General features: G+C 31.4%; 1 protein-coding gene across 1 annotated transcript in view; it reads left to right on the forward strand.

Moving 5' to 3' along the window:
• Positions 1–63: 63 nt before the first annotated feature.
• Positions 64–25,038, forward strand: part of LOC129226836 (rap1 GTPase-GDP dissociation stimulator 1-like) — a 95,446-nt gene continuing 70,471 nt past the window's right edge. Inside the window, exons 1-3 of the mRNA XM_054861465.1 lie at positions 64–190; positions 13,239–13,349; positions 16,459–16,602. Coding sequence (XP_054717440.1) covers positions 187–190; positions 13,239–13,349; positions 16,459–16,602 — 259 coding nt within the window. The 5' untranslated portion in view covers positions 64–186. The remainder of the gene's footprint in view (positions 191–13,238; positions 13,350–16,458; positions 16,603–25,038) is intronic.

Consider the following 25,038-nt stretch of genomic DNA (forward strand, 5'->3'; position numbering starts at 1 on the left):
ATAAAAGCAGCTTTAATGCAACTCATCTTAATCGAACTCAAATTCTGTTTACATTCCGCAGTTCGAAGTTTCGCTTTTCAAGTTTATATTACGCATTTTCGCTAAAAAATATAGATTAATTACTATTTTCTTGCAAGGGTTTGGAGAAGTTACTATCATAAATTATATATTTATTCCATTGTGATTATGGGTAAGTATTTCTTTCCTGAAATAGCATGTAAAACAGATTCTAACGGTTTAGCTTTATGACAGTTTCTAAGTATGTCGTTCAAATGTCTTTATTTTGCGGCAGTTGATGAAATTAACTACTGCACAGCAGAATTATCAAACTAGGCTGACTTTCGGAAAGATTTTGATAACTGGGAATCTGGCGATTTTCTTCAATTTTTGGCTCCAGCACCTCTGCACGAGAGGTATTTTTCATTGCAAATCCAAACAAAGAGAAAAGAAACATCTATTCACATAGGTTTACTATAAATCAGCAGGGTTACCAAAATAAAATTATTTACGCCAAAAATAAGATGACCGTACCAGATTCCCAGATATCTAAATATCCCCGGACTTTCCAACCAAAACCGTCTGGATTTTCGTTTCAAATTTTTTATGCTTTTATAGCAATTGCTAAAGACAGTGGTTGGAAAAACTACATTTTTTTTGTAGCGAACGACAACTACAACTACTTTGTTACAAATGTAGTTAACTACAAATACAACAACTTTTTTCAAAATGTAGCAACTACAAACTACTTTTGAAATGTAGTCGCTACTTCGCTACTTTCCAAAAAATAAGTAAATACAAAGCATACACAATGGGTTGTCCCTCAAAAAATGAAATTCAATTTTTCAAGTCGCATACACTCTTGTATATTTCCTCTTGTATCAAAACAATCGTGAAAAAAGTTTCATATAATTTGCACAACGGCAATCCGTGCCGACTTGCACCTGAAAGTGTAAAACAGTACTTGTATGCTATTATGCTAAAATTTATAATTTTAGCATAATAAAAAAATTAAAATTTATAATTTTATTTAAAAAATTGATTTTTTTTCAGTTATCTTTCAAAAAATTACATATAAATTTAAATAGACTATCATGTTCAAAAATTACTGGCAATTCAAAATTTATAGATCAACAATTACAAACAAATAACAAAGTAATATGTTTTAAATGAAAAATTTAACTCAACCTGGAAAAAATCCATATCTTTGAGTACTATGTGGGAGACTTAAAAATTGCAGGAAAGCAAAAATTTCTATTTAACGCTAATTACCTACTTTTCTACTTTACTGTTTATATTTTTCAGCTTTATAATTTCGTAAAATCTTATATATCTGAAAATATGTATGAAGAATTTAATTTTTTGTTGTGTAATGTAATGTTAGGCCCCGTGTGGAATATCTAAATGGTTTTTAATTTGAAAAAATATTTTTGTGGTGCATATGTGGGGTATAGGAGCAACATTTTATCAACAGAAATTTTGAGTTTCTAAAAAAACATTTTATTTTAATTTGACCTAGCACTACACAAGTGCTGGTTCACACTTTCAGACATAATCGGCGCTTGTTGCCGTTGTTCATGTTATGTTTTTTTTTTTTTTTTTTTGCGGTAAAAGAATAAAATATAAGAGAGTGAGCGACTTGAAAAATCAACTTTCGATTCTTTTTTTTTTTGACGGGGACACACCCTAATACACAAACAGATCGTAAGAGGATTGAACAAAAAAAAAAGATAGATAAATTAGCTCATCAGAAGACACTAAGAAAAATGTCTGTTATCATACTCTTATACACTATAATGCTCGCATTTATTGTTTGTCCTCCAGAACAATTCAATTTCATCCTTTTCTATAACAGTTTCAGTAGCTTCTTTTCATTTGGTGAATACTGTCGAAAATTTAAGCCTCGCTAAAATATTTTTGTTTTTCAATCTTCGGTCTGTTCATATAAAATTCACCATATTTTCAACTCGCGAAATCACCAATATCTTCATTTTCACGAAAATAAGTGCATTTTTCAATATAAATATTGGTGAAATATGAAAATTACGACGGCAAACAAACTAATGGCGTCGAACAGATAGAATGTATGGCATCAAAATAAAATGCCTGAGGTCAGCTCGTATTTTTATGAGTCTTATTTGGGCAGTTCTCAAAAGGTGGGAACAAACACAGACCTCAACTTTGAAGCTTCAACACCAAATAACTTTCATTTTAATTAACTCAAAAATTTTTGAGTTAAACTATAATACTGTATAGAGACAAGAATTGACATAAATTATGGAAAAAATGCTCTTCAAATGCCCTTAAAAAATATTTTCTTTGCTAAAAGGCACAATTTTGGACATACCAAAACGTTAACTGAGCAAATGTACCATTAAAAAAAAATTTTTTTTAATTATTTCCATACGTTTCAAAAAAAAATTAAAGGTATGAATCTTACACTGAATAACTTTTTGTTAATATTTTACACAGATAACAAAAATAAAGATAGATTATTTACTTTGTAAACGATTTAAAAAAACGTAACTTTGAAATTTGATGTATGTCCAAAAGTTGCGATCTTTAAAATGCTATTATTTGAGAACTAAGTATATGATGTTTTTGTTTTAAAGGTATTTATCGATCCTCAGAATCAATTTTTAATTGTTTAAAAGTGTTTTCATAAGCTTTTATGCAGTATCTTAGAAGAAAAATGATTTTTCTTAAACATGCATGTGAGATGTCCAAATGGCGTTACGATCTTGATGCCGATAATTCTGTCCATTTATTCATAATTTTTGATGATCCACTGTCTTCTAACCTCAATAAAAAAGGTTATTATAATGTTATCTTTTTTAATCCATTGGTATTTTGCATAATTAATACGTTACACATTGAACAATGCATAAATTACAGTAGTAACATGGCTTTCTATGATCGAACGAAAGCCATTTTGCGCTAACATCGCCAAGCAAACTTCCGCTGGCGACATTGGCGACAACACAGTATACGATACGCTAAAGGTTACCAGAGGGGAATTCCAGTCGGACAAATGTAGTTTATCGTCAGCTGTGCCACTTTTGGCGACTTTATCACCTGCGCTAGCAATTTTTTTTTTTTTTTCCGCTTTTATTATTTTAGAATTCTTTTTCTCTTCTTTCTTTTGGAAACATAATTTAACGATCTCCAAATAGAAATACGAATTTCTTTCTTCAATAATTTTTTTAGACATCATTTTAATTCTTATGACATTAGAAAAAATATTCATTATTAAAACTGATGTCACTTTTTACAATTGTATTATTTTTAATTTGAAGCTTTTTTTTAACTTTGCATCAATTTCTTCAAAATCATTCCAAAACTTTATTAAATGTAAGGAGCAGCATGTATAGCCATTCAAGTATTTCATTAATATCCTCTTTATTATTAAATTGCAAAATTTAAAAAGTAATAAATAAAATTTTCATTGGAAAAGTTAAAAATCAGATTAACAATTGTCAAAAATGATGAAACTTACGTTATGATGATGTCCAAAATCCGTTACCTACAGGAAAGCAATGTCCAAAATCTGTTACCTACAGATTGCTGATTTAATTTGCTAATTAACAATTTTTACAAATAACTGCTGTCTTTTCATGTTCATATATTGTGTTCTAGGTATGCATACTATAGAATAAAATCAAAATTGATGTCAAATTCGAAAATTTTTGAAATTGCTCAAAGTTAACTTTTTTGTTCCCACCTTTTGAGAACTGCCCATTTCTCATTGCATCCGCTGATGTACTTGTGTAAAATTTGCGCTAGTCAAATTTGTTTAAACCTTGATTTTTTTTTTCAGTTTGTTTAAAAGTAGTTTCCAGAAATCGCTACAAACTACTATTTTTTTGTAGTTAACTACTCACTACACTACGTTTTTTAAAAAGTAGTGCGCTACACTACAAACTACTCAAAAATATAGCTTCTACAGTAGCGTCGCTACTTGTAGCGCGCTACTTCCAACCACTGGCTAAAGAGAATTTAAAGTCTGTGAATTTAAGTAGTTATGACGTTTTGAAGCAATTGTTTTTTAAATTTTGCGGAAACTAAACTATTGCAGTGAGTAAACCTACTGAAAATATTTAAATTTGCTGAAAATAGGGATTATGTTAATGTTGATTAAAATTGGATTGTTTTAACAGCTTTTAAAATTTATGATAATAATTACCTTTCCTTAAGTTGAAATATACAGTCAACGCTCATTATAACGACCACACATTATAAAGACCGTCCCATTATAACGACCAGTGGTAGAAGTCCCAACTTTGTTCCAATAAACTCTATGTTAATTTGCTTTCGTTATAACGACCGTTCTGTATCGTCTAATCCAATACAGCGACCGAATCAGCAGACGCTATTTCTTGTGTTCTTTCCAATAAAACAAATTTGTAGCTTAAAATGACATTGATTATTGTTTACGGACATCTGCCTGAAGTTTTCAATGTCAAATCCAACTTTAAGAGGGGGTGGGGGGAAGAGATAACCATTCACCACAGCTAGCACAGAAAAAATAATGGGAGGAAAAATTGAGAACATTCCAGATTCCTAAGAAAAGGGCGTTGACAGATGTATTGGTAGTTTGGTGTTTAAATCTAGTATTTTTAAAGATTTGGGGTTCTCGAGGGACTTCTAAATGTTTCTTTGGAAAGCAAGAGAAATACAATTTATCACCTATATCTGAAACAGAAAATAATGTTTTGCAAAAATCACATCTGCTAAAAAGGCTGACCTCTGTTTCTGGTTTTATCTTCAGAAATTGTTGTGGTAGTAGTAGTAGTAGTAGTAGCAGATCTGAAAGTGTGTAAAATTTTCCTCCCTATATTTTCTACTTTAAAACTTGTTTAAATATTCTGTCATAATATTTTGCACACTACTTTTCTAAAAATTCCTATGATAAAAAACATTTGGGCATTTACTTGAGCATGCATGATGATGGTATATATTTTTTAAATTTATACCTCTTATAACGACCACTCGTTATAAAGACCTTTTTCTCTGGGACGGAGATGGTCGTTATATCGAGCGTCCACTGTATAAGTTGTTTTTCTTTGTAACAAATTTGTAAAAATACAAATGATATTTCATCTTAACTGGATGCTAGCATTAGGATCAGACTGAGTGATGGAACGGGCATAGGAATACTCAATCGCTGAATCGGAAGATACCGATTTAGCCAATGGGAGCTGGCATAGGAATACTGAATTGCTGAAGTAGAGGATACGAATTTAGCCAGTCGGAGTTGGCATAGGAGTACTAAATTGCTGAATTAGAGGATACCAGTTTAGCCAGTGGGAGTTGACATAGGAATACTGAATTGCTGCATCACAGGATACCAATTTAGTTAGTGGAAGTTGTCCCTAAAGGAAATCATACTTGTTTTGCATATTTTTGCCACTCTTCACCCCTTTGTACCTCATTCAAAGGATCCCCATACAGGCCTGCCATTTCAGATTTTTCTGTGGTGGCAGTCTTAATGTATACATATTAAATTGATAAGTAAAAAACCACAACCACATGTATGTCAATACATTAATTTCTCAAAGCCAGAGTGGCTTTTGTCCCTTCTGACCTGATAGGCTTTGTATTCTTGGTATTTTTATGAGAAGAAAAAGTATCATTAACCAAAAGTGGATGTTAATAGATTGCTGCACAATTACTGATAAAAGCTTATTAATGTATAACACGTGGCAGCAAAAAAACATTTAAAAAAAGGCAGAACTGAAAGTAGGGGAATGTGGGAATGCAAAGTGAAATGGTTAAGATCACTTATTGTTTTCAAAATGAAAAAATCAGAAATTTGTTTTGAAAATTACGGTACATAAAGAATTGTAACATAAACATTGTATTTTATAATAAAACTTGCGTTGAAACAGTATTTTTTTATTTTTGGCAGTAAATTTGAGTCTTCAAAAAAAAAAAAAAAAAAGTAGAAAAATTTCCCCCCTTTTTTTCATTGAAGATAGTGAAAAATAAAATATTTTTCCAATGAAATATTTTCTATTGGATTATAAAATATATTTTTGATCAAAAGAACTAGTAAATAAAAGGTTAAATGAATAAATGAAAAGATAATGAAGCAATAAATGAATAAATCAATTAATGAAGAAAAATGAGCAAGTAAACGAATGAATGAATAAGAAAATAAGTGAATGAATGAATATAAATAAGTGAATTACTAAATGAAGGAATGTAAATGAATTACAGTCAAACCTTTACATCTCGAACCTCCTTATCTCGAAACCCTTGATGTCTGGAAACAAAAATTTTCCCCAGCATTTTCTATAGAAACCCCTATGTATTTTCCATAGTTATCTCGAAATTTATTTTTCAAAACCCTTGATATGTCGAAATGTTTGCACAGAAGCAAGTTTCAATTGTCGTTTTGCTTTGGCAGTTTTTGTAGTAAAACCAGTTCCAGAGACAATTGCTTAACGTTTTTCGTCCCTTTTCTTGGAAATTTTGTGAATAGGGGATTGGGGCAAGATAATAGGGGAGTGTTGGTATGAAGGAGGTGCTGTGTTTTCCCCAGAGTTTAGAATCTTTGTGCATTTCTCTCGAACATGTTGTCTATTTTGAGCAAAGGGGTTCGATTTTTCGTCCGTCAGTTTTCAAGCAAAAACGGAATTCCTCATTTTCATCATTCAGTTTTTTTTTAACTCCTACAAAATGGCTGCTGAGAACTTTTTGAATGTGAGGTTACTGGTTAAAGATAAAATTAGAATTTTAAAATTTTTAGGTGAAAAACCAAGTTGAAATTGTTATTCATTTCAAAATCTCATCCTGTGCACTTTCGACAATTAGAAAATTTCAAATCTAGTGAAATATTATATTATATATATTATTATTATATATATTATTATTAGTGATGTAAAATACCCGGGTATTTATTTTTAGGGGTAAATACCCAGGGTATATACCCGGGTAAATACCCAAAATGGGTAAATACCCGGGTATTTATTTCAAAAATTTATATTCAACTAAAATACTTTTCTGTATACAACCAACAATATACAAAACAATAAATTTTTGCCCAAAAATTGTATTTTGATCACATATTTAAAGAATTATTGTGTGAAACAGCTTAGCAATCTAATATGATATTCACATTAAATGTGTTGGATATGCCTGATCAATGTCGATAGCCAAATTTCACATATAAAAAGCCATTCTACAAAAAGTAAAAAGATTAACTGGTTACGAAAAAAGCAAACATCAATTTTTTAAGGTCCTAGTCTTTTATAACGCAGTAATATGTCCCTGCATGACATCAAAATGTAACGAAATGTCGCTCAATTTATTATTACTATTTATTTATCTATATCTTATGCAGAAATTTCCTCCAAACTTAGTTCAATTGCTCAGGTGTATTCTGTATCACACACACACACACATATATATATACACACACACGTAATATACATAAACATTTAAAATTTTTAATCTTTTATTTTAGGATTTATGTTTAAAAAAGAAAATAGTCACCTTTTAATACCACCTAAAAAATTTTTGCAAAATGCGCAATTATTAGGGGATTTACCCTGCCTTCGGAAAAATACCCAAAAAAATGAACTTCCCACCCTACAGGGGAGCAAATGCAAATGAGCAAGGCAACAGAGAAGAATATTTTGCTTTTTTTTGCTTATTAATGTGAAAACTGTTTCTATATTTTCCATGTTATCACTTAAATATCAATAAAATAAATAACACGATAGTCTTAATAACTTCTCAGTTTATTCTTCCAAACATCCCTCATGCTTCTTTTTTTTTTCATTTTGGATATGACTAACCTAGATTGTGATTTTGAAATCTTGAAGTTCATAATGAATTGCTTATACTTCGCCAATTATGACATTGAAAAGAAAGATTCTTTGGTTCACCATATGTTTCTTTCATGATTTCATCAAGTCTTTCAATAAAAAAATATTATAAACTGTCTAATACATATATGTATCTATCAGTTTTACCAATTATTTCACATTTAGATTTTTAAAAAAAATCCCATTCACTTTTTTGCAATTTTTGTAAAATACCCAGTTTTTGGGTATTTACCCAAAAAATATTTACCTACCCGCTGGGTATTTACCCGATCCACATCACTAATTATTATTATTATATATATATATATATATATATATATATATATATATATATAATAATAATAATAATAATAATAATAAAAGTGAAAAATATTGAAAAGACCACACCAAAAGCCCATAGATGCGCAACGCAGCAAAACTAAAAAGCCAAGTAAATATAAAATTAAGCAAACAAAATTTCAATATATATATATATATATATATATATATATATATATATATATATATATATATATATATATATATTTATATATATATATATATATTTTTTTTTTTTTTTTTTTTTCAATTTAATATTTAAGGAAAAAACTCTGGTTTTTGGGATTCTGGAATTGGGGTCTTACACTGTAGATTTTTGCTCTACATTGGTTATTACATGTATTTTCTCTTCCGTTTCTTCCTAATATAAAATTTTGTTCTAATAAAAAAGAAATTGTTTGTAGAGCTTTCAGGTTAAACCTTTTGAGTTGAGCTAACCACACAGCGTTTATACCAGTAGTACTTGGGTCATTCCATATCAAATCAACCAATAAAAAATAAATTTTGAAGGTCAATGTTTTGGATTGTTATGATTTTTTGTCTGTTTATTATACTTACCTCCAGGATGAAAAAACTGAAGTTTCAAATTTTTTCAACAATTCTTTGCAAAGTTATACATTTTTTAAATTTTGGAGGAATTCGAAATTTTGCATTGATTAAAATCTTAAGAGGGCTATTATTAGAGTACTGTTTGACTTAGAAGTTTACAATTGGTGCTGTTTTGTTCAGTCTTTTATAAGGTTTTCAAAAATATATAACAAAGGCTAGTTGCTAAAAAAAAAAATTATAATTTTTTTATTAAAATTTTTTTTTTAATTTGTAAAAATTCAAAATCGAAATTTTTAATTTTCTTGAAAAAAATATATGTTACTTAGCCTTTTGTTAGCAACATTTATTCAAAATTTCAAGATGGCATTATTTTGGTATCATGCAGAAAAATTTTTTTTCCTCTTTCAACACTGCTTTAATGGGTCATTCCATGTCAAATCAACCAATAAAAAATAAATTTTTAAAGTCAATGTTTTAGAATGTAATGATTTTTTATCTGTCTATGATACACACCTCCATGATCACAAATCTGAAGTTTCGAATTATTTCAACAATTCTTTCCAAAGTTATAAATTTTTTTAATTCTGGAAGCATCATAAATTTTACATTGTTTAGTAATCTTTAAAAGGCTATTATCAAAGAACTAATTGACTTAAAAGGTTAAAACTTGTGCTGTTTTGTTCAGTATTTTAGGAGGTTTTAAAAAATATGTAACAAAATCTAACTACAAAAAAGAAAAAAAAACAGGGTACTTAGTCTTCTTTAAGCAACATAAATTCAAAATTTCATGATGGTATTTTTGTGGTATCATGGAGGAAAAAAAATTCTCTTTCAAACAGTTGCTTTAATTTTATATGTAAAAAACATTTGTTCTAATGAAAAGTAGTTAAAGTTTAAACCAGGATTATTGCATAGAAAAACAAGTTCTTGGCAGTATTGCAAGCATATTAACAAGTTCAAACAATTTTTTCGGTGAAAAAATATTTCTTATTGAATAAAAAATCTACATTTTATTTAAATTTGAAAACTTCAATTTAAAAGTTACTGAAGCTTTTTTAGCCATATATTAAAAGCAAATTTAAGTTTTATTTATATATAATTTAATTGCTACAATATAAAATTTAATATTTTTTTAAGCCCATTAAGAAGCAGTTTGAGATGTGTGTAACTCACTTTGCTACTATAGAACTCGATTTGTAAGTCCTAGTATAAATATACTTTCTTCGTAAGATTTCAATTGCTTTTGGCATCTCCTCTTTCGAGACTTGGTATGTTCTGCTTGTAGCAGTGACATGATGTAATTTGCACAGAACAAAATTTTTAGGAATGGTCAAAATGTCTGCTTTTCTTGGATAAATGAATGATGATGATGGTTTGCTAGGATGAAGGAAAGAAACCTGGATTTCTTCTTCTACCTGATCTTTTGAAATTACATATCCTATCCACCATTTGCTGTCATAGACACAAGCAATATAGCCCACAATTTCTTCAAACTGTACATCCCCATTATGAGGGCTCATGAACTTGGAATCCTTTGTACTAGAGCCTGGTTTTGGATCTTTGCTGAACTCATTCATAACATCTTCAGTTTCAGGAACTGAAGAATGTTTTTGCTTACTTAATTGTATGTGACAAGCAGTACAAATTTTCATTCCTTCTTCAATGTCATATGTAAGTGTTGTCATCCACAAACTTGCAGTTCTTAGATCTTTTTTCACCCAATGTCCTTCCTTTTTAAATGGATTGCAGCAAAATATGCTCCATTGTTTATCCATTTTCAACTGAAAGTTGGCTCTTAACAACAAAAATATGCATAAATTTAACATTAAAATAACAAAACTTGGAAAATAATTTCTCAGAGAAAGCAAGCAGTAAAATTTAGAATGTTCACTGTCCAAGAATATACAAAGTACTGAAGATTTCAATGCCTCTGTAGTGGGAGAAAGCAGACTGGTTTCATATTACACCAGGAGAAAGCCTAAGGATTCGTTACAGCAGGCAGCTGATGAATGGAAGTGGCTACTTAGGGGATGGCTACTTAGCAGTGATGTAGATGCTGAAGCATGACTCATGATGGTCAAGCCCTTCTACTGTATCAACACATGATCATAGGATTGAAAAAATGTTGATTGGAGACCTTTGCTTTACTGAATTATTTCAACACTTTTGATTAAGGACCATTTGCCATCCGATAAGTAGACTAATATATTTTCAGTTAATAAATTTTAATTCTTGGCTATTTAAAAAAACCTGCAGTACAGATGTGATATACCCCCCCCCCCATTTGGTGACATCCGATTTTTTGCACAAAATTGAAATATTTTTCTCGCCAATGAGGCCATAAATTTTTAAGCATGGCATCCCTGGTGAAACTAACCTGTGGTTGGCAACGCGAAGGCAAACTTGTTCGAACTTGTTTACTTGGTTTTGCGCAGGAGAGATACGTGTTGTTTTGTGCAATATACCTTACAGGAATGCTTATTTTGTGTTAGTTTAGATTCAGTTGTTGTGTTTTGAAGTAAAAACATTAGAAAATGTCAGTTTCTTCAAACTTGAAGGTTAATTAAAAGTTAACTCCAACGTGGTGTGTATCTGTAACGTGCCATTGTCATATGATGTATTGTTTTAGACTGAGTGTGAATATTTATACCATATAAAAAGGTAAGTTCTTTATTTTAGAATTCAAAAAAAACCTCTCACTTCCAAAATTCTTTGTTTTTACAAATCCTTGAGGGGTTCTTGTAGTTTTTAACTTTATTTTTACTGTATGTAAATTAATTTTACAGAAATAGTACGGTTATTTTGTTCTAAAAGTTAATTCTTATCGATGCCACGAATTATTTAGACATTCTATTAACGTGCCTCCTTTAGGTACTGAATTTTATGTTAACAATTGAAAGTTCTTTCGGTTGTACTCTTAAAAATGCTGAATTTTATTAATAAATCTGCACAATAATGGTGCATATTTCACACTTAAAACTGTGTCATTATTGTACACTGAACGGAAGGAGCCACCCTTGGGTGTCTCCATGAAAATATACATAACTGTGACCATACTCCGACTGTAATGTATATTAACAGTCGGAGGGATAACGGACCGAGCGGAGCGAGGTCCTGGCGAGCCAGAGGTCTCATAGTACTTTCGTAATGAGACCGAGGCAGGGCCGGCGAGCCGAGGTCTCATTACGAAAGTACTATGAGACCAAGGGCTCGTATCCCGGAGAAATGATGAAAAAAAAAATTAATGCATTAATTTCGACTTGTAATTAATACAATAATTTATTTCATTGTATTTTAAAATGTTTACAAAAAACCCCGGCCCTGTACATTTTTGAAGCATATATTCGTGAATGTTTTTTGTTGTGCTTTTATGTTGTTTTTATATATATTGTGTTCTGAAGTGCTTTGATCATGTTTTTTTATCTGATTTTTTCCTGTTGGCGCTAAAAAAGCATCGCTAAGAACGATGTATAACATATGTCGTCATACATCGTTTTCTTGGCGACGCTTTCTTGGCGCCAACAGGAAAAAGTCGCCAAGGGTGGGGTATATCACATCAGTTCCAAACCTGCATATGCATATATATTTAAAGGAATCAAGCAAAGGGTGCCAATAACACCTCCTCAAATACTATACAGCCCCCCCCCCCACAGGGATGAAACCTCTTTACAGAGAAAAATGTCCCTTAAACATCCCCTTAAAATCTTAATGGCAATGTCTTTGCCATCCCTCCACCCCCTTTGGATGATCCAGCTGATCAAGCAGTATGAATTGTTACATGAATAAAGATGTTGAAAGAGGAAATATTTTTTTTTCTTATGATACCACAATAATGCCATCATGAAACTTTGCATAAATGTTGCTAAAGTAAGTCTTAATAACATAAATTTTTTTAAAAAAAAATTAAAAATTTTGATTTTGAGTTTTCTTAAATAAAAAATTTTTTTTTCAAAAAAATGTTAAAAAAAGAAGAAGGTAGAACTAGGTCATGTCATATATTTTATAAAACCTTATTAAATACAGAACAAAACACTACTAGTTTTAACTCTTTGAGTCAAATAGTTTTTTAATTACGGCTGTTTAAAGAAAACGTGTCAGGAAAAATTTTCAACTTCGTCAAAACTTTAAAATATTATAATTCGAAAACAAATGAGTGAAAAAGTCCAAAACTTTGTATATTTTCTCTGTTGTGGTAATATTCCATTGGAACAAAAAATGAGCAAAATCTAAAGACATGACGTTTTGACCATTGGTTGATTTGATATGGAAATTACCCACTTTGGTCTGAGAAACCAAGATTTGTAACTTAGTTTCTGACTTGAAATCTAGTAGTTTCTCTTGTAGAATCTATGTGATAACTAGAAATTTCTCTTAAATTTATGTGAAATAAATATATATAAAGGCATTCAATTTCAATTCTGGAAGTCACAAATTAGCAGGAGTCAGAATCTCAACTATCTTCTGAAAGCAAATTGCTTTTGATAAAAATATTATTCCACTCCTGACTCAAAAGTTAATTTGCTTCTTGTATTCTTTTTTTAGAAGAGATATCGGACACACTGTATAAGTTGAATCTTGGCATCAAAGAGAATAAAACGTCTCCAGAAATTCAAAAAATTCTAACGACAATAAATAAGCAGCTATCTGCAGAAGGTGAGTATTTCATTCACAGGGTATGTACGCTCTGGGATAAAATGGAATTGTCAGGGAAAATGAGATGGGTGAAAATGTCGGGGGAAAAATCGGTATTTTCCAATTTTGGCCCAATATTTTTTTCCAACTTTTTCCTAGGGCATTTTGTACCATGAGATCTAATGTTCGCTTTCATTGATGTTTCCTGAAATTTTAAAAAAATTTTAAGTCAAAATGACACTAGCAATTAAAAAGTGGCAACCCCCCCCCCCCCCAAAAAAAAAAAAAAAACTTCTGCAGATGCCATTTTTGGTCCTCAATAGTTCCCAAGAAAAAAATTCCTCAGGTGAACAGGTATTATGCACAAACTCAACAAGGCAGAAAACAATTAACTGCTTCTGAATCACAAGCCTGAGGATGAGAGGGTCAAAACCGTTTTTTGATTAAAAAATCTTTTCAACAACCTGTGAAACGTAGTCGCCATTTTTGCTCATTCACAAGATGAAAGTAGATACAATGATTAAGCCTAAGTTTCCAAAAACAAAGCAGAATTGGATGTTTTCTTTCCAACTCCTCCTAAATACTAAATGCCTATCAACTTCTAGCTTTTAACATAGAGCAAAATGTGTCCAGTCGGTACCATCACTACTGCCATCTGTCGAAAATATTAGAAATTAATAGCTAAATATTTAGCAATTTAAATCTGCGTTTGTCAATGATTTTTTACCCACGGATCGGTAAGATTTTTATTTATATATATTTAATAAAATTAATAAAGAAAGAAAGAGCAATTAAGAAGGAAGTAATTTATTTACTAGTAATGATATTTAAATGTAAAAAACAATTACTGCAGTTATTATATGGAATTAAGTAAACCTTAATGAACAAAAACACAAAAAACTATAAAAAGCAATCAAAAAATCAATATTAAAATTTTCATAAAAGTTATTATTTCTATTAATTCATTAATTTTTTAAAAATAATTTGAGTATGTACGATACATTTTTTATAAGTTTTAATATGCATTTTTGTATAAACTATAGTGGATAGGTATTTGAGCAGGGGCGGACTGGCCCACGGGCCTGTGTGCCCTTCCGCTTGTGCACCTTCGAACGCCCATTGTGTGCCTTTGTTTTTTTTTTATTATTATTAGAATTTTTTTAATTTATTTGTTTATTTATTTTTACGCTCTCAAATTTGTGCGACTTCGTTCCTTTTTTATTTTTTCTTTCATTTTTTTAGGCTCTTGAACCTGTACACCTTTGTTTTTTACGCCGTAAACCGGTGCGCCTTCTGTTTTTTTCCCCCACTATTGAATTTTTTTTCTGCATTTTATTTTATTTGCACCCTAGAACGTGTCCACCTTCGTTCCCCCCCCCCTTTCTTTCTTCTCTTCATTTTCTTGAGCCCTTGAACCTGTGTGTGCATCTTCATTTTTTTACCCCCTTAAAACCTGTGAATGTGAATAAAGCAAAAATACAGCATATAGCTATTTCAAGGCAACAATGCAGCCTCTTCATTAGTGCAAAAAGCTCACCAACACAACCGAAAGTCGCAAGATAACTGACAACAACTACGTGGGCACCGGTATTCATACCAAATAGGGCCAACCAATAGGAATTCAGGACAAAAGAGAACAAACAACCAATCAGCAAACAACATGTCAGCCCCAGGGCTCAGAGCAAGGGGGGCAACCATGGAGCTGAGCCCGGGGGTTGACATGTCGTTTGCTGATTGGTTGTTTGTTCTCTTTTGTCCTGAATTCCTATTGGTTGGCCCTCCTTGGTATAAATACCAGTGCTCACTAATGCTGTTGTCAGTTCTCTCGCGACTCTCGGTTGTGTTGGTGAGCTTTTTGCACTGATGAAGAGGCTCCATTGTAGCCTTGAAATAGCTATATGCTGTATTTTCTTCAAAATTTGTGCTTTATTTATGTTGGTTTTTCACTTTAATCATATTGTAGCTCAAAGCTTATATGATAATTTTTCATTTAAAGTGAGCCATTGCAGTCTAAATAGTGCAAGATTTTGAAACCCTACGAGCTGATTGATTTCATCTTGAAAACAAGAGTTATAATTTTCACTAAAATCGAAATTTAATAATAAAGTGTTTGGGGGGGGGGGGATGTCTTCCTTTTGCTTGCAACAATTTTTCCCTTAATAAGTTCCTAACAAAGAGTAAGTATAATGTTTTTCAGCATTTTAATTTTTAAAAAATTTGTGACTGGAAAATGTCAGGTTTTTAGAGAATCACCCATATGCTTTACAATTAAAATTGAACTTACAATATAATAGAAGCACTTTTCACAACAAAGGTAGAAATTTTTAACATGTTGCGCAAAAAAATGATGTACTCCTAAATTCAGATATGTTACTGCAGCTCCTTGTTACATTGCTTATTTAAGTGTCACATACTTTTTCATTGTAAGCTAGTCACTGAATTTGTCGCATCATTTTCAGATTTAAAACGCAAAATAAGACTTTTTCCAAAATTAAACACAAAAGAAAACACGTGCTAATTCAATATTTTAGTAATTTATTGAACATAGTTCGATAAAAACTAAAAAAAATAAAAGCAGATGACATTTTCTTTTCAGTTATAATATTTCAATTTAAATCCTTTTCAACAAAATAAAAAGGTTTGGATCACAACAGTAAGTGCATTTTCAAAAATGTTTGAAATAAAAAAAATGAAAAATGACAAAACAACATGCAAAAGTAAATTTTTGTTTTGAAAGTAAATTATATTTGTATTTAATTTTTTATTTTATTCTTGAGCTAAATTATTTAGAATCATTTGGCTAGCTTAAAGTAAGCCTTGGAGTTTGGTTTTCTTTAAACAATTCCTACAGCTCTTATTCTCGTAGAAACTTTGAACATCCAGCCTTTCAGCTTTATTTATTAGTAAAGAAGTCTAAAAGCTAAAAATACTAAGAAATGTTTTAAGTTTTCATTTACATTTCAATGTAATTCAGAATATGAAGAAGATACCCTGTCAGTTTAATGAAAATGAAACTTAAAAAATTTTACAAAATAAATTATGTGAATCATTTAGGAACTATGCTCTAAAATTTACAATGCATTTTGTATACAGTTTATATACTAACTAGAAACTGTCTTTTTAAATATAGGATGTGATAAAAAGTCTGTTGTTGACTATCTGATAAAAAATGGTATTGTTGATACATTTTGTCTCATCTTAAAGTCGAGAGAACGTTTTTCAGCTTCTACATTTGCCTTAGTGGCAGAAATTCTTGCTGAAGTAGCCAAACTAGGTAAGTTAATTTTATGTTTATTTCTTCATAAATGTGAACTATCTTTAATTTTTTGTGTTGTTAAACAACCTTGAGTGAAAGTAATGATTTTTTTTTCTGTTTTAATATATAATGAAGGTGGTAAGTACAGTACAGAACCTTTTATCTGGGACCAAGAAAACTGGAACATTTTTGTTCAATTTTCCTACTATTTTCTAAAAATGTGTATTTTCACGAAATTTTGAAAAAGTGAGCGTTTTTTTCGAAATACCTACAAGAATCTCAACGATTTCTTTATGAATACTGTATTACTAGTGAATAAAATAGTGAACAAACTAATGAATAGTGTATAAAATAATTCAGGAAGTTCAGTACAAAAAGGAACTTTAAAGTTGAAGAGTCATGTTACATGCTAGGCAAAATTTCCCAAATATTTTCCCGAATAAAACTTGAAACAGACACTCTAAAACAAGACATTTCCCCAATTTTATTCTAACTGAAAACAAAAGAAATAAGTACTGACACACTATACAGTCAACCCTCGTTCATCGCGGTTAATTCGTTCCAGACTTTACCGCGATAACTGAATTTCCGCGAAGTAGGATTCTATATTTATAAACCGAATATTTTCCTTTTTGTGCACATAAAACTTATAACTATTTAAATGGGTTTTTAAGATAGAGCAGGCTAGAGAAACATGAAATAGCACCCTTAGCCATCATTAAATTTGTAGTTTTCAATATGTTGCACAAAACAATGCACTAGACTAAAAAGATATCACATTATTAATTATTGAGAAATAAACTACACACACACACACTTTTAGTACTTATAGACCAAGAGCTGAGCCCCCAAAACACGATTTATCTCTTTTATGGCTTATGGCCATAAACTATGGCTTATGGCCTAGTATGGTTAAAATAATAAAAAAATACAATTAAAAACTTTGGCTCGAATTCCCCCCCACTAATTTTGGGTCATACGGCTGCGTGGGTGGATGAAAGGTCAAAAAAAAAAAAAAAAAAGAAAAATATTAAAGTGATGAGTTAAATGGCTAAAAATTATATAATAACATTAAATTTATAAGAAAAAACATGTAGCGAATTTCTCCCCCAGCTATGTTGGGGCGAACGTGGTGGCCCCCAGGGATAAAGTATCGATTATAAAACTTTTAAAAAAATGATCACTTTCATGGGGGGGGGGAATTTTACAGGGTATTAGTTTCATTATTTTGATTGCCAAAAAAAATTCCCCCCCCCCAGTAACTATGGGTCAATTTGTCACAAAAAAATTTTTTTTGTTCCTCTTTATTTGGTCCACGTCGAGTATTATTCAAACTTACGCATGACTGTTTAAATTGCAAAAAAACCCCCCAAAGTTTGAACGTTTATTCGATAAAAAAAAACTCATAGCAATCCCCCCTCCACACCTATGGAGGGGGTTGCTACGCGTTGCGTGGTTTTACAACGTGGTGCCCCTCCCCCAGGGGTGAATTATGGATTGATTAAATTAAAAATAAATGATCACTTTCGTGGAGGGAATTTTACAGAGCATACATTTAATTGTTTTAATTGCAAAAAAAAAAAATCTCCCCCTTCCCCCTCCCCCATCAGTAACTATGAATAAATTTGTCAAAAAAAATTTTTTTTTTGTTCCTCTTTATTTGGTCTGAGTCGAGTACTATTCGCACTTTAGCCTAACCGCTTAAATTGCAAAAAACAAAGTTTGAATTGTTATTCGTTAAAAAAACTCGTAGCAAATTCCCCCCCAATCTATTCGGGGGGGGGGGGGGGTTGCTACGCGGTGCGTGGTTTTACAATGTGGTGCTTCCCAGGGGTGAACTATCGATTGATTAAATAAAAAACAAATAACTGTCGTGAGGGAATTTTACAGAGTATACATTTAATTGTTTTAATTGCAAAAGAAAATCTCCCCCTACCCCAGCAATTATGAATTTATTTCACAAACAAAAGTGATTTTATGTTAAAATTGCAATAACGATTTTTTTACTTGTAAATGTTAATGTGTTAATCCGATGCGTTAAATGAATATTTAAAATAATAATTTGGAAATTCATATAGATTTATTTACCTTCGGCATATTGGTTGTGATAGTGTCTATCTAGTTTGATAAAAATGTTCCTGCAATCTCGATGATATAAATCTGCTTTTGTTAAGAACTCGGAAAAATCTAAATCATGGAATTTCAGTTTTCAGTGTTTTCGAATCTTTGAAACTTTTAATCCTTCAAGTTTCTGTCAAAACATTATCTTTTATCTGGTGGCTGGCTACACTTAAAATTACCCTTTTAAACACTCATAATATAAAAACATCAAAATATATTAGGATTTTTTTTACGTTTTCAGTTTAAGGATGCGGTACAGGGTGCTCCGAAAAGAAAAACCAATAGCTGTAACGACTTCACTGTGTTGGCTACAGTTGATCACTGACGAAACTGCCCTCGAAACAGCAAGAAGAAATCATCACAGGCGTATACTTTCCCCTTCCTTCTTTTCATACTGAGCACACAATGGTAGAAGCAGATGTACGGACGCTGAATTGCTTCCTTTCATTTTGAAAAATATTTCAAAATTTCTAATTTAAATTAAAAACATTTTTTTTTGGGGGGGGAGGGGATTTTTTTCCCTGCTACAATCAAATGTAAACTCTGAGAAAATCCCCCCCTCTCTACAAAAGTAATTTTTTTTAAATTTAATCAATTGATAATTCACTCCTGGGGGCAACATGTTCGCCCTAAACATAGCTGGGGGGGAGGGGGATTTTCTATGTGTTTTTTTTACCGAATAAAAATTGCAATTGTTTTTTACAATTTAAGAGGTCATGGGAAAGTTCGAATAGTACTCGACTCGGGCCAAATAAAGAGAAACAAAAAATTTTTTTTTTGACAAATTGACTCATAGTTACTGGGGGGGGAGAGATTTTTTTGGAAATCAAAATCATGAAACAAATACCCTGCAAAAATCCCAATCCCCAACCTCACGAAAGTGATCTTTTTTTTTTAATTTTAACAATCGATATTCACTTCTGGGGGGGGGGGGGGCTCCCACATTCGCCCCAACATAGCTGGAGGGGGGATTTGCTATGTGGTTTTTTATTAATTTAATGTTATTACAGGGTGGCGACAGATCAGGGAGATCAGGGAAAAGTCAGGGAACTTTATTAATCAGGGAAATATCAGGGAATTTCGAAAAAATAGCAAAAAATCAGGGAAAATTGTTTTTATGAAGTTTTTTTTTTGCTTTACAAAATTAAGTATCTTTATTCCCTACGCATTTTTGGCCAATTATCTGTTCAAAAAAAAGTAAAATTAATGAGGTGCGATTATACACTGCCGCATATTTGTACATCTTTTTTCCTCAACATCAAAGTATTGAATTTTACTTATTAACCACAGGATGAACTTCCTAAGATTGCTTATGCGTCTGTTAGGTTGTTTATTTCACCTAGCTTGAAATTTCCTTTCACGCTTTTAATGCGAGGTAAAATAAACAATCATACAGGCAAAGAGGAAGCCTTCATTAATGCCTTTGCTCCTTTGCCTTTATTCCATTGACTCGAAGTGATTAGCGTACTGTAATCACAATTTCAAGAAGAAATCTTTGGTTTTTGAATTAATACTGATAGAAGCTTAAAAGTTATTACTTCTTCATTTTTTAAATTTAATTGCTAAAACTAAACTTTCAATCAAAAAAACTTTGTTTTTTACCATTATACTATTTGCTGTCGCCGCAGATTATAAGGATTTTCTTTTTTTCAGACTTAAATGATTCTTTTATTTTATAACCAAGTTGTATTCTTCTTTTATATATTTTGAAATTAACTAATTAATTTTTTTTTCTGTTTTTTTTTCTTGCATTTCAAAGTTGTTTGATACAAAAGTAATCTAAGATTTTTTTCGTTACACACTTAAATCATTTGACATAGAGTTAACTTGTATACTTAAGTAAATATCTTTATTTTTTATTGTTAAAATGCGGTATTCATTCATTGAAACCTATGTTCTTGATTAGAGAAAAGCTCCCTATGAATGGATGTCAAAAGGTTTCATCTGTTTTGCATAAATATGTCAATTTGTTATATAAGAATAACTACATTACTTCTATTCTTTCACTATTGTTTGTTATTCTTGCAACAGTTATTATACTGTTTGAAAATTTAGTTCAAAATAATTTCAAATACTTTTCAGTTCTACCATAAATACACATACGTTTTTAAGAGTGAGTTTAATAGTTTCTTAAAATTCTTATGCTAAGTGGTTTCTAGAAGCAAAGTATCTTTCCATTGTAGAAGAATTTAATATACTGTTTTGTCGTTTTTTCCCCCCCGAAAAATTGACTTGATATTTTTTTTTTGCCATTTTGTTGAAAAAGTAGCATTTTTTTTAAATATATCTTTAGTTCATCAACTTTACACAACTTAAAACGTTTAAATTACTGTATTTTATACAAACATACAATGGATTTCAAGTAGAGCAAAGAAAGGAAACCATTACTATTGGTAACGTAAATCAGGGAAATTTGGTGAACTTAATCAGGGAAAAGTCAGGGAACTTTTTTTCACATTTCCTGTCGCCACCCTGTATTATATAATTTTTAGCCATTTCACTTATCATGTTAATATTTTTCTTTTATTTTGATCTTTCATCCACCCATGCAGCGTGTGACCCAAAAATAGTGGGCGGAAAGGGGGGATTAGAGCCAAAATTTTTAATTAAATTTTTTTATTATTTTAACCGGCCACCCGCCATAAAACAGATAAACCGTGTTTTGGGGGCTCAGCTCTTGGTCTACAGGGACGACGGGTTCGAACTGAAAAATTCATTTTGTGTTGAATAGTCCATTTATTGAGAAGGCTATAGGCTATATAACATTGCACTTTGACTAATAGGAGTGGAGCAGCAATGAGAAATGTAATGAAAACGGGAAAATTTATATAATTGTATAAAATGCTTGGAACGCCGAATACACGTACATTTTTGAGGTAGACCGTGCAACGCCTGGCAATGCAGCTAGTAGACTCATAATTGCTGGGGAGGAGAGATTTTGTTTTGCAATTAAAACAATTAAATGTATGCTCTGTAAAATTCCCTCCACGAAAGTGATCATTTATTTTTAATTTAATCGATAATTCATCCCTGGGGGGGAGGGGGCACCACACTGTAAAACTTCGCACCGCGTAGCAATCCCCTCTATAGGTGTGGGGGGGGGATTGCTACAAGTTTTTTTTCATCGAATAAACGTTCAAACTTTGGGGGGGGGGTTGCAATTTAAACAGTCATGCGTAAGTTTGAATAATACTCGACGTGGACCAAATAAAGAGGAACAAAAAAAATTTTTTTTGACAAATTGACCCGTAGTTACTGGGGGGAGGGGGAATTTTTTTTGGCAATCAAAATAATGAAGCTAATACCCTGTAAAATTCCCCCCCCCACCCACGAAAGTGATCATTTTTTTAAAAGTTTTATAATCGATACTTTATCCCTGGGGGCCACCACGTTCGCCCCCAGAAAAGGGAGAAATTCGCTACATGTTTTTTCTTATAAATTTAATGTTATTATATAATTTTTAGCCATTTAACTCATCACTTTAATATTTTTTCTTTTTTTTGACCTTTCATCCACCCACGCAGCCGTGTGACCCTAAATTAGTGGGGGGGATTCAAGCCAAAGTTTTTAATTGCATTTTTTTATTATTTTAACCGGCCACAAGCCACAAAAGAGATAAATCGCGTTTTGAGGGGTCAGCTCTTGGTCTATTACACGCTACTTCTAATCTATGAAAATAGCTTAACTTGTTTGATGATGAATTAATTGCCAGTTAGTGACCATATGTGCCTCTGTTTTTCCTCAACATTCATCCTCATCATATTTATTATTTGTACAATTTAAAAAGCTAGTACATTGTTGAACACCATCTACACTACAGATGTATTTATCCCTTAGTAATAGTACAGTGATTTATACTTTTCTGTTAGTTAAAATGAGATATCGATTCTCTTCACTTTCTTCGGAGATTTTATACCTCCACTCCCTCAAGTAGTTCAACTGCAGCCCCTCTAAAGAGCTCACCATACTTAAAAGACATACACTTTTGTAGTAAAAAGTTTACACTAGCGCATAAAAAAGGTTACTATATTTGAAAAAGAAAAAAAAAAGAAACTAGAAAAAACCACGATGTAGTGAAGCCACGAAAGTCAAAGCGCGAAGTAGGGAGGGATGACTGTAATGCAATATTTTTCTGAATGGCCGTTTATTAGTGCCGTTTTAGGATAAGTGACTGCGTGAAAAGTAGAAAACGCAGAATTCCAGATTCGCAAATTTTTTGGGTAGCATTGTGGAATTTAAAGAGTGCTAAACGAGAGACTAATAATGCTGCAAGAATTAAAATAGGAAATTTTTTTTTGGTACTCATTCAGTACAAAAGCTACAATTAACTACTTTTGTAAACTACAAAACAAAACCTTTACAGAAAAGAAAAGAAAAAACGTGTTCGCGAAAACCAGCTCTTTTTACACACTAGTAAAAAAATTGCACATTTACGTTCATAAGCAGTATCTTACCCTTCATTTTCTTCACTAAAACATTATTGAATGCATAGTATTGTCAATTTTTATTTGTTTATTTTTTATCTACTTATCTTTTTTTTAAGGGTTTGGTGAATGTTTTATATTTTTAGGTTTCTAAATAGTTCTTCCATTTAACATTTTTTTATATTTTGAAGTTTCTAAGCTTTTCTAAACTGTTTTGTTCATATTTTAAGATGCATTACAATATTATTGTAATTTGAGTTTCATAAACAATCAGCTAACAGGGTATTTTAGCGATCCAGAAAACCAGGAAATTCAGGTATCCGCGATAGTGATGATCTCAAACATCTTTGATAATTGGTTTTCTACTGTATATACTGCTGTGGGCAGGTAAAGTGCAGTAACTGCAAGTTTTTTTTTTTGCTTTACTGTCGACTCCCACTACAACGCAATTTGACTTATGCGAAATGGCTATAACGCGAGTTTTTCAGGAGCAAGGAATTTTAGAGCTAAAGCGAATTTCTCGCTCTCAACACGAAAATATTTGGAAAGGAATCGTGGTGCCGGTTTCATTATTGATTACTAAACATTGACTTTGTGAATGTACTTTCATCCATTTAGTGACTGCCCAAGTTCCCACACACCGTCCAATAAACATAGCTTTGTTAGTGTGTGTAACCACTCCTCATTTTTCATTTATTTATTCTAAATATGAAAGGTGAGGAAATACTATGGCACCTAGGCACGCTGTTTCATCTAAAGTTTGAAGATGGAAACAAAAAGTGAAAGTTTGCGACAATTTTAGAAAAGGTAAAGATTCTTCATACACTTGAACAACCGGAAAATGGGTTGAAGGTGGTACAACAATTAGGTATGAGTGAATCTTTCATAAGTATGATTAAAAGTCAAGAGAAGGCAATGCGTATAAGTCCAGAACTTAGTTTTAACATAAAGCTCGCAGAGTAGTGTTTAAGCAAAACGCAAACAGTATGAAACTGGGATCTGCTCTTGTATTGTAGATTATAGAGACCCTGAAAGAGGGGTGTTGTATAAACGTCATAAATGTAAATGCAAAGCTACTGTATTTAGAAATATATTCGAATAACGATCTGATTGAGCAGCATAAATCATCATCTTTAAGTTATAAATGTAGCTCTTTTTGTATCTACTGGACTACTATTATAAAGCATCACTTTATTATTACTACAGCATACTGTACGTTTGTACGTACCGTACTGTTTTATGTTATGTCTCTCTCTCTCCCATTGATCATTGATTTTGTGCATCGTAACAGTATTTTATGTTGAATAATGCAGTTTTTTAAAAAATAAAGTACAAAAATTCAACTTTTTATACAAGAAACGGTAATATGAAGTTAAAAAATGGTCTAAAAACAGTTTAAAAAGTGTTTAAAAGTGTCTAAAATAATTGGATATGTTAATAAAAAAAAATCATATACATACCCTTTTCCACAACACGAAATTTCGACTTACGCGATGAGTCTTGGAACGCATCCCTCGTATAAGTCGGTGATCCGACTGTATGGTATAAACTTTCTTATTTGGTTTCCGCGGAAAAATTGTGTGAAAAAACATTCAAATACAACATTTCCCTATTGTTAGTATTGAATCCAAAATTCATTCTTCAAATACCTCGAAAACTCATTTCTGAATATACTGCCTTTTATCTGTCCACAGCAGTATAGCGCTGTTTTTGTACCTTGTCGTTGAAAAATATGCAGATGAGTCTCTCTTTAACGACTTTCAAGGGACTACAAAAAATCGTCCTTAAGTAGAATGTGACCTTAAATAGAATTCTTTTAAAACTACAATTTAGCATCCGGGACCGTGAAAAGCTGTCCTTAAATCAGGGCTGCTATTTTGTTCACTTTTTTGTAAAAAGTCCAGGATGC

This window comes from Uloborus diversus, chromosome 7 (assembly GCF_026930045.1).
Source record: "Uloborus diversus isolate 005 chromosome 7, Udiv.v.3.1, whole genome shotgun sequence".
In the NCBI taxonomy this organism is placed as follows: Eukaryota; Metazoa; Arthropoda; class Arachnida; order Araneae; family Uloboridae; genus Uloborus; species Uloborus diversus.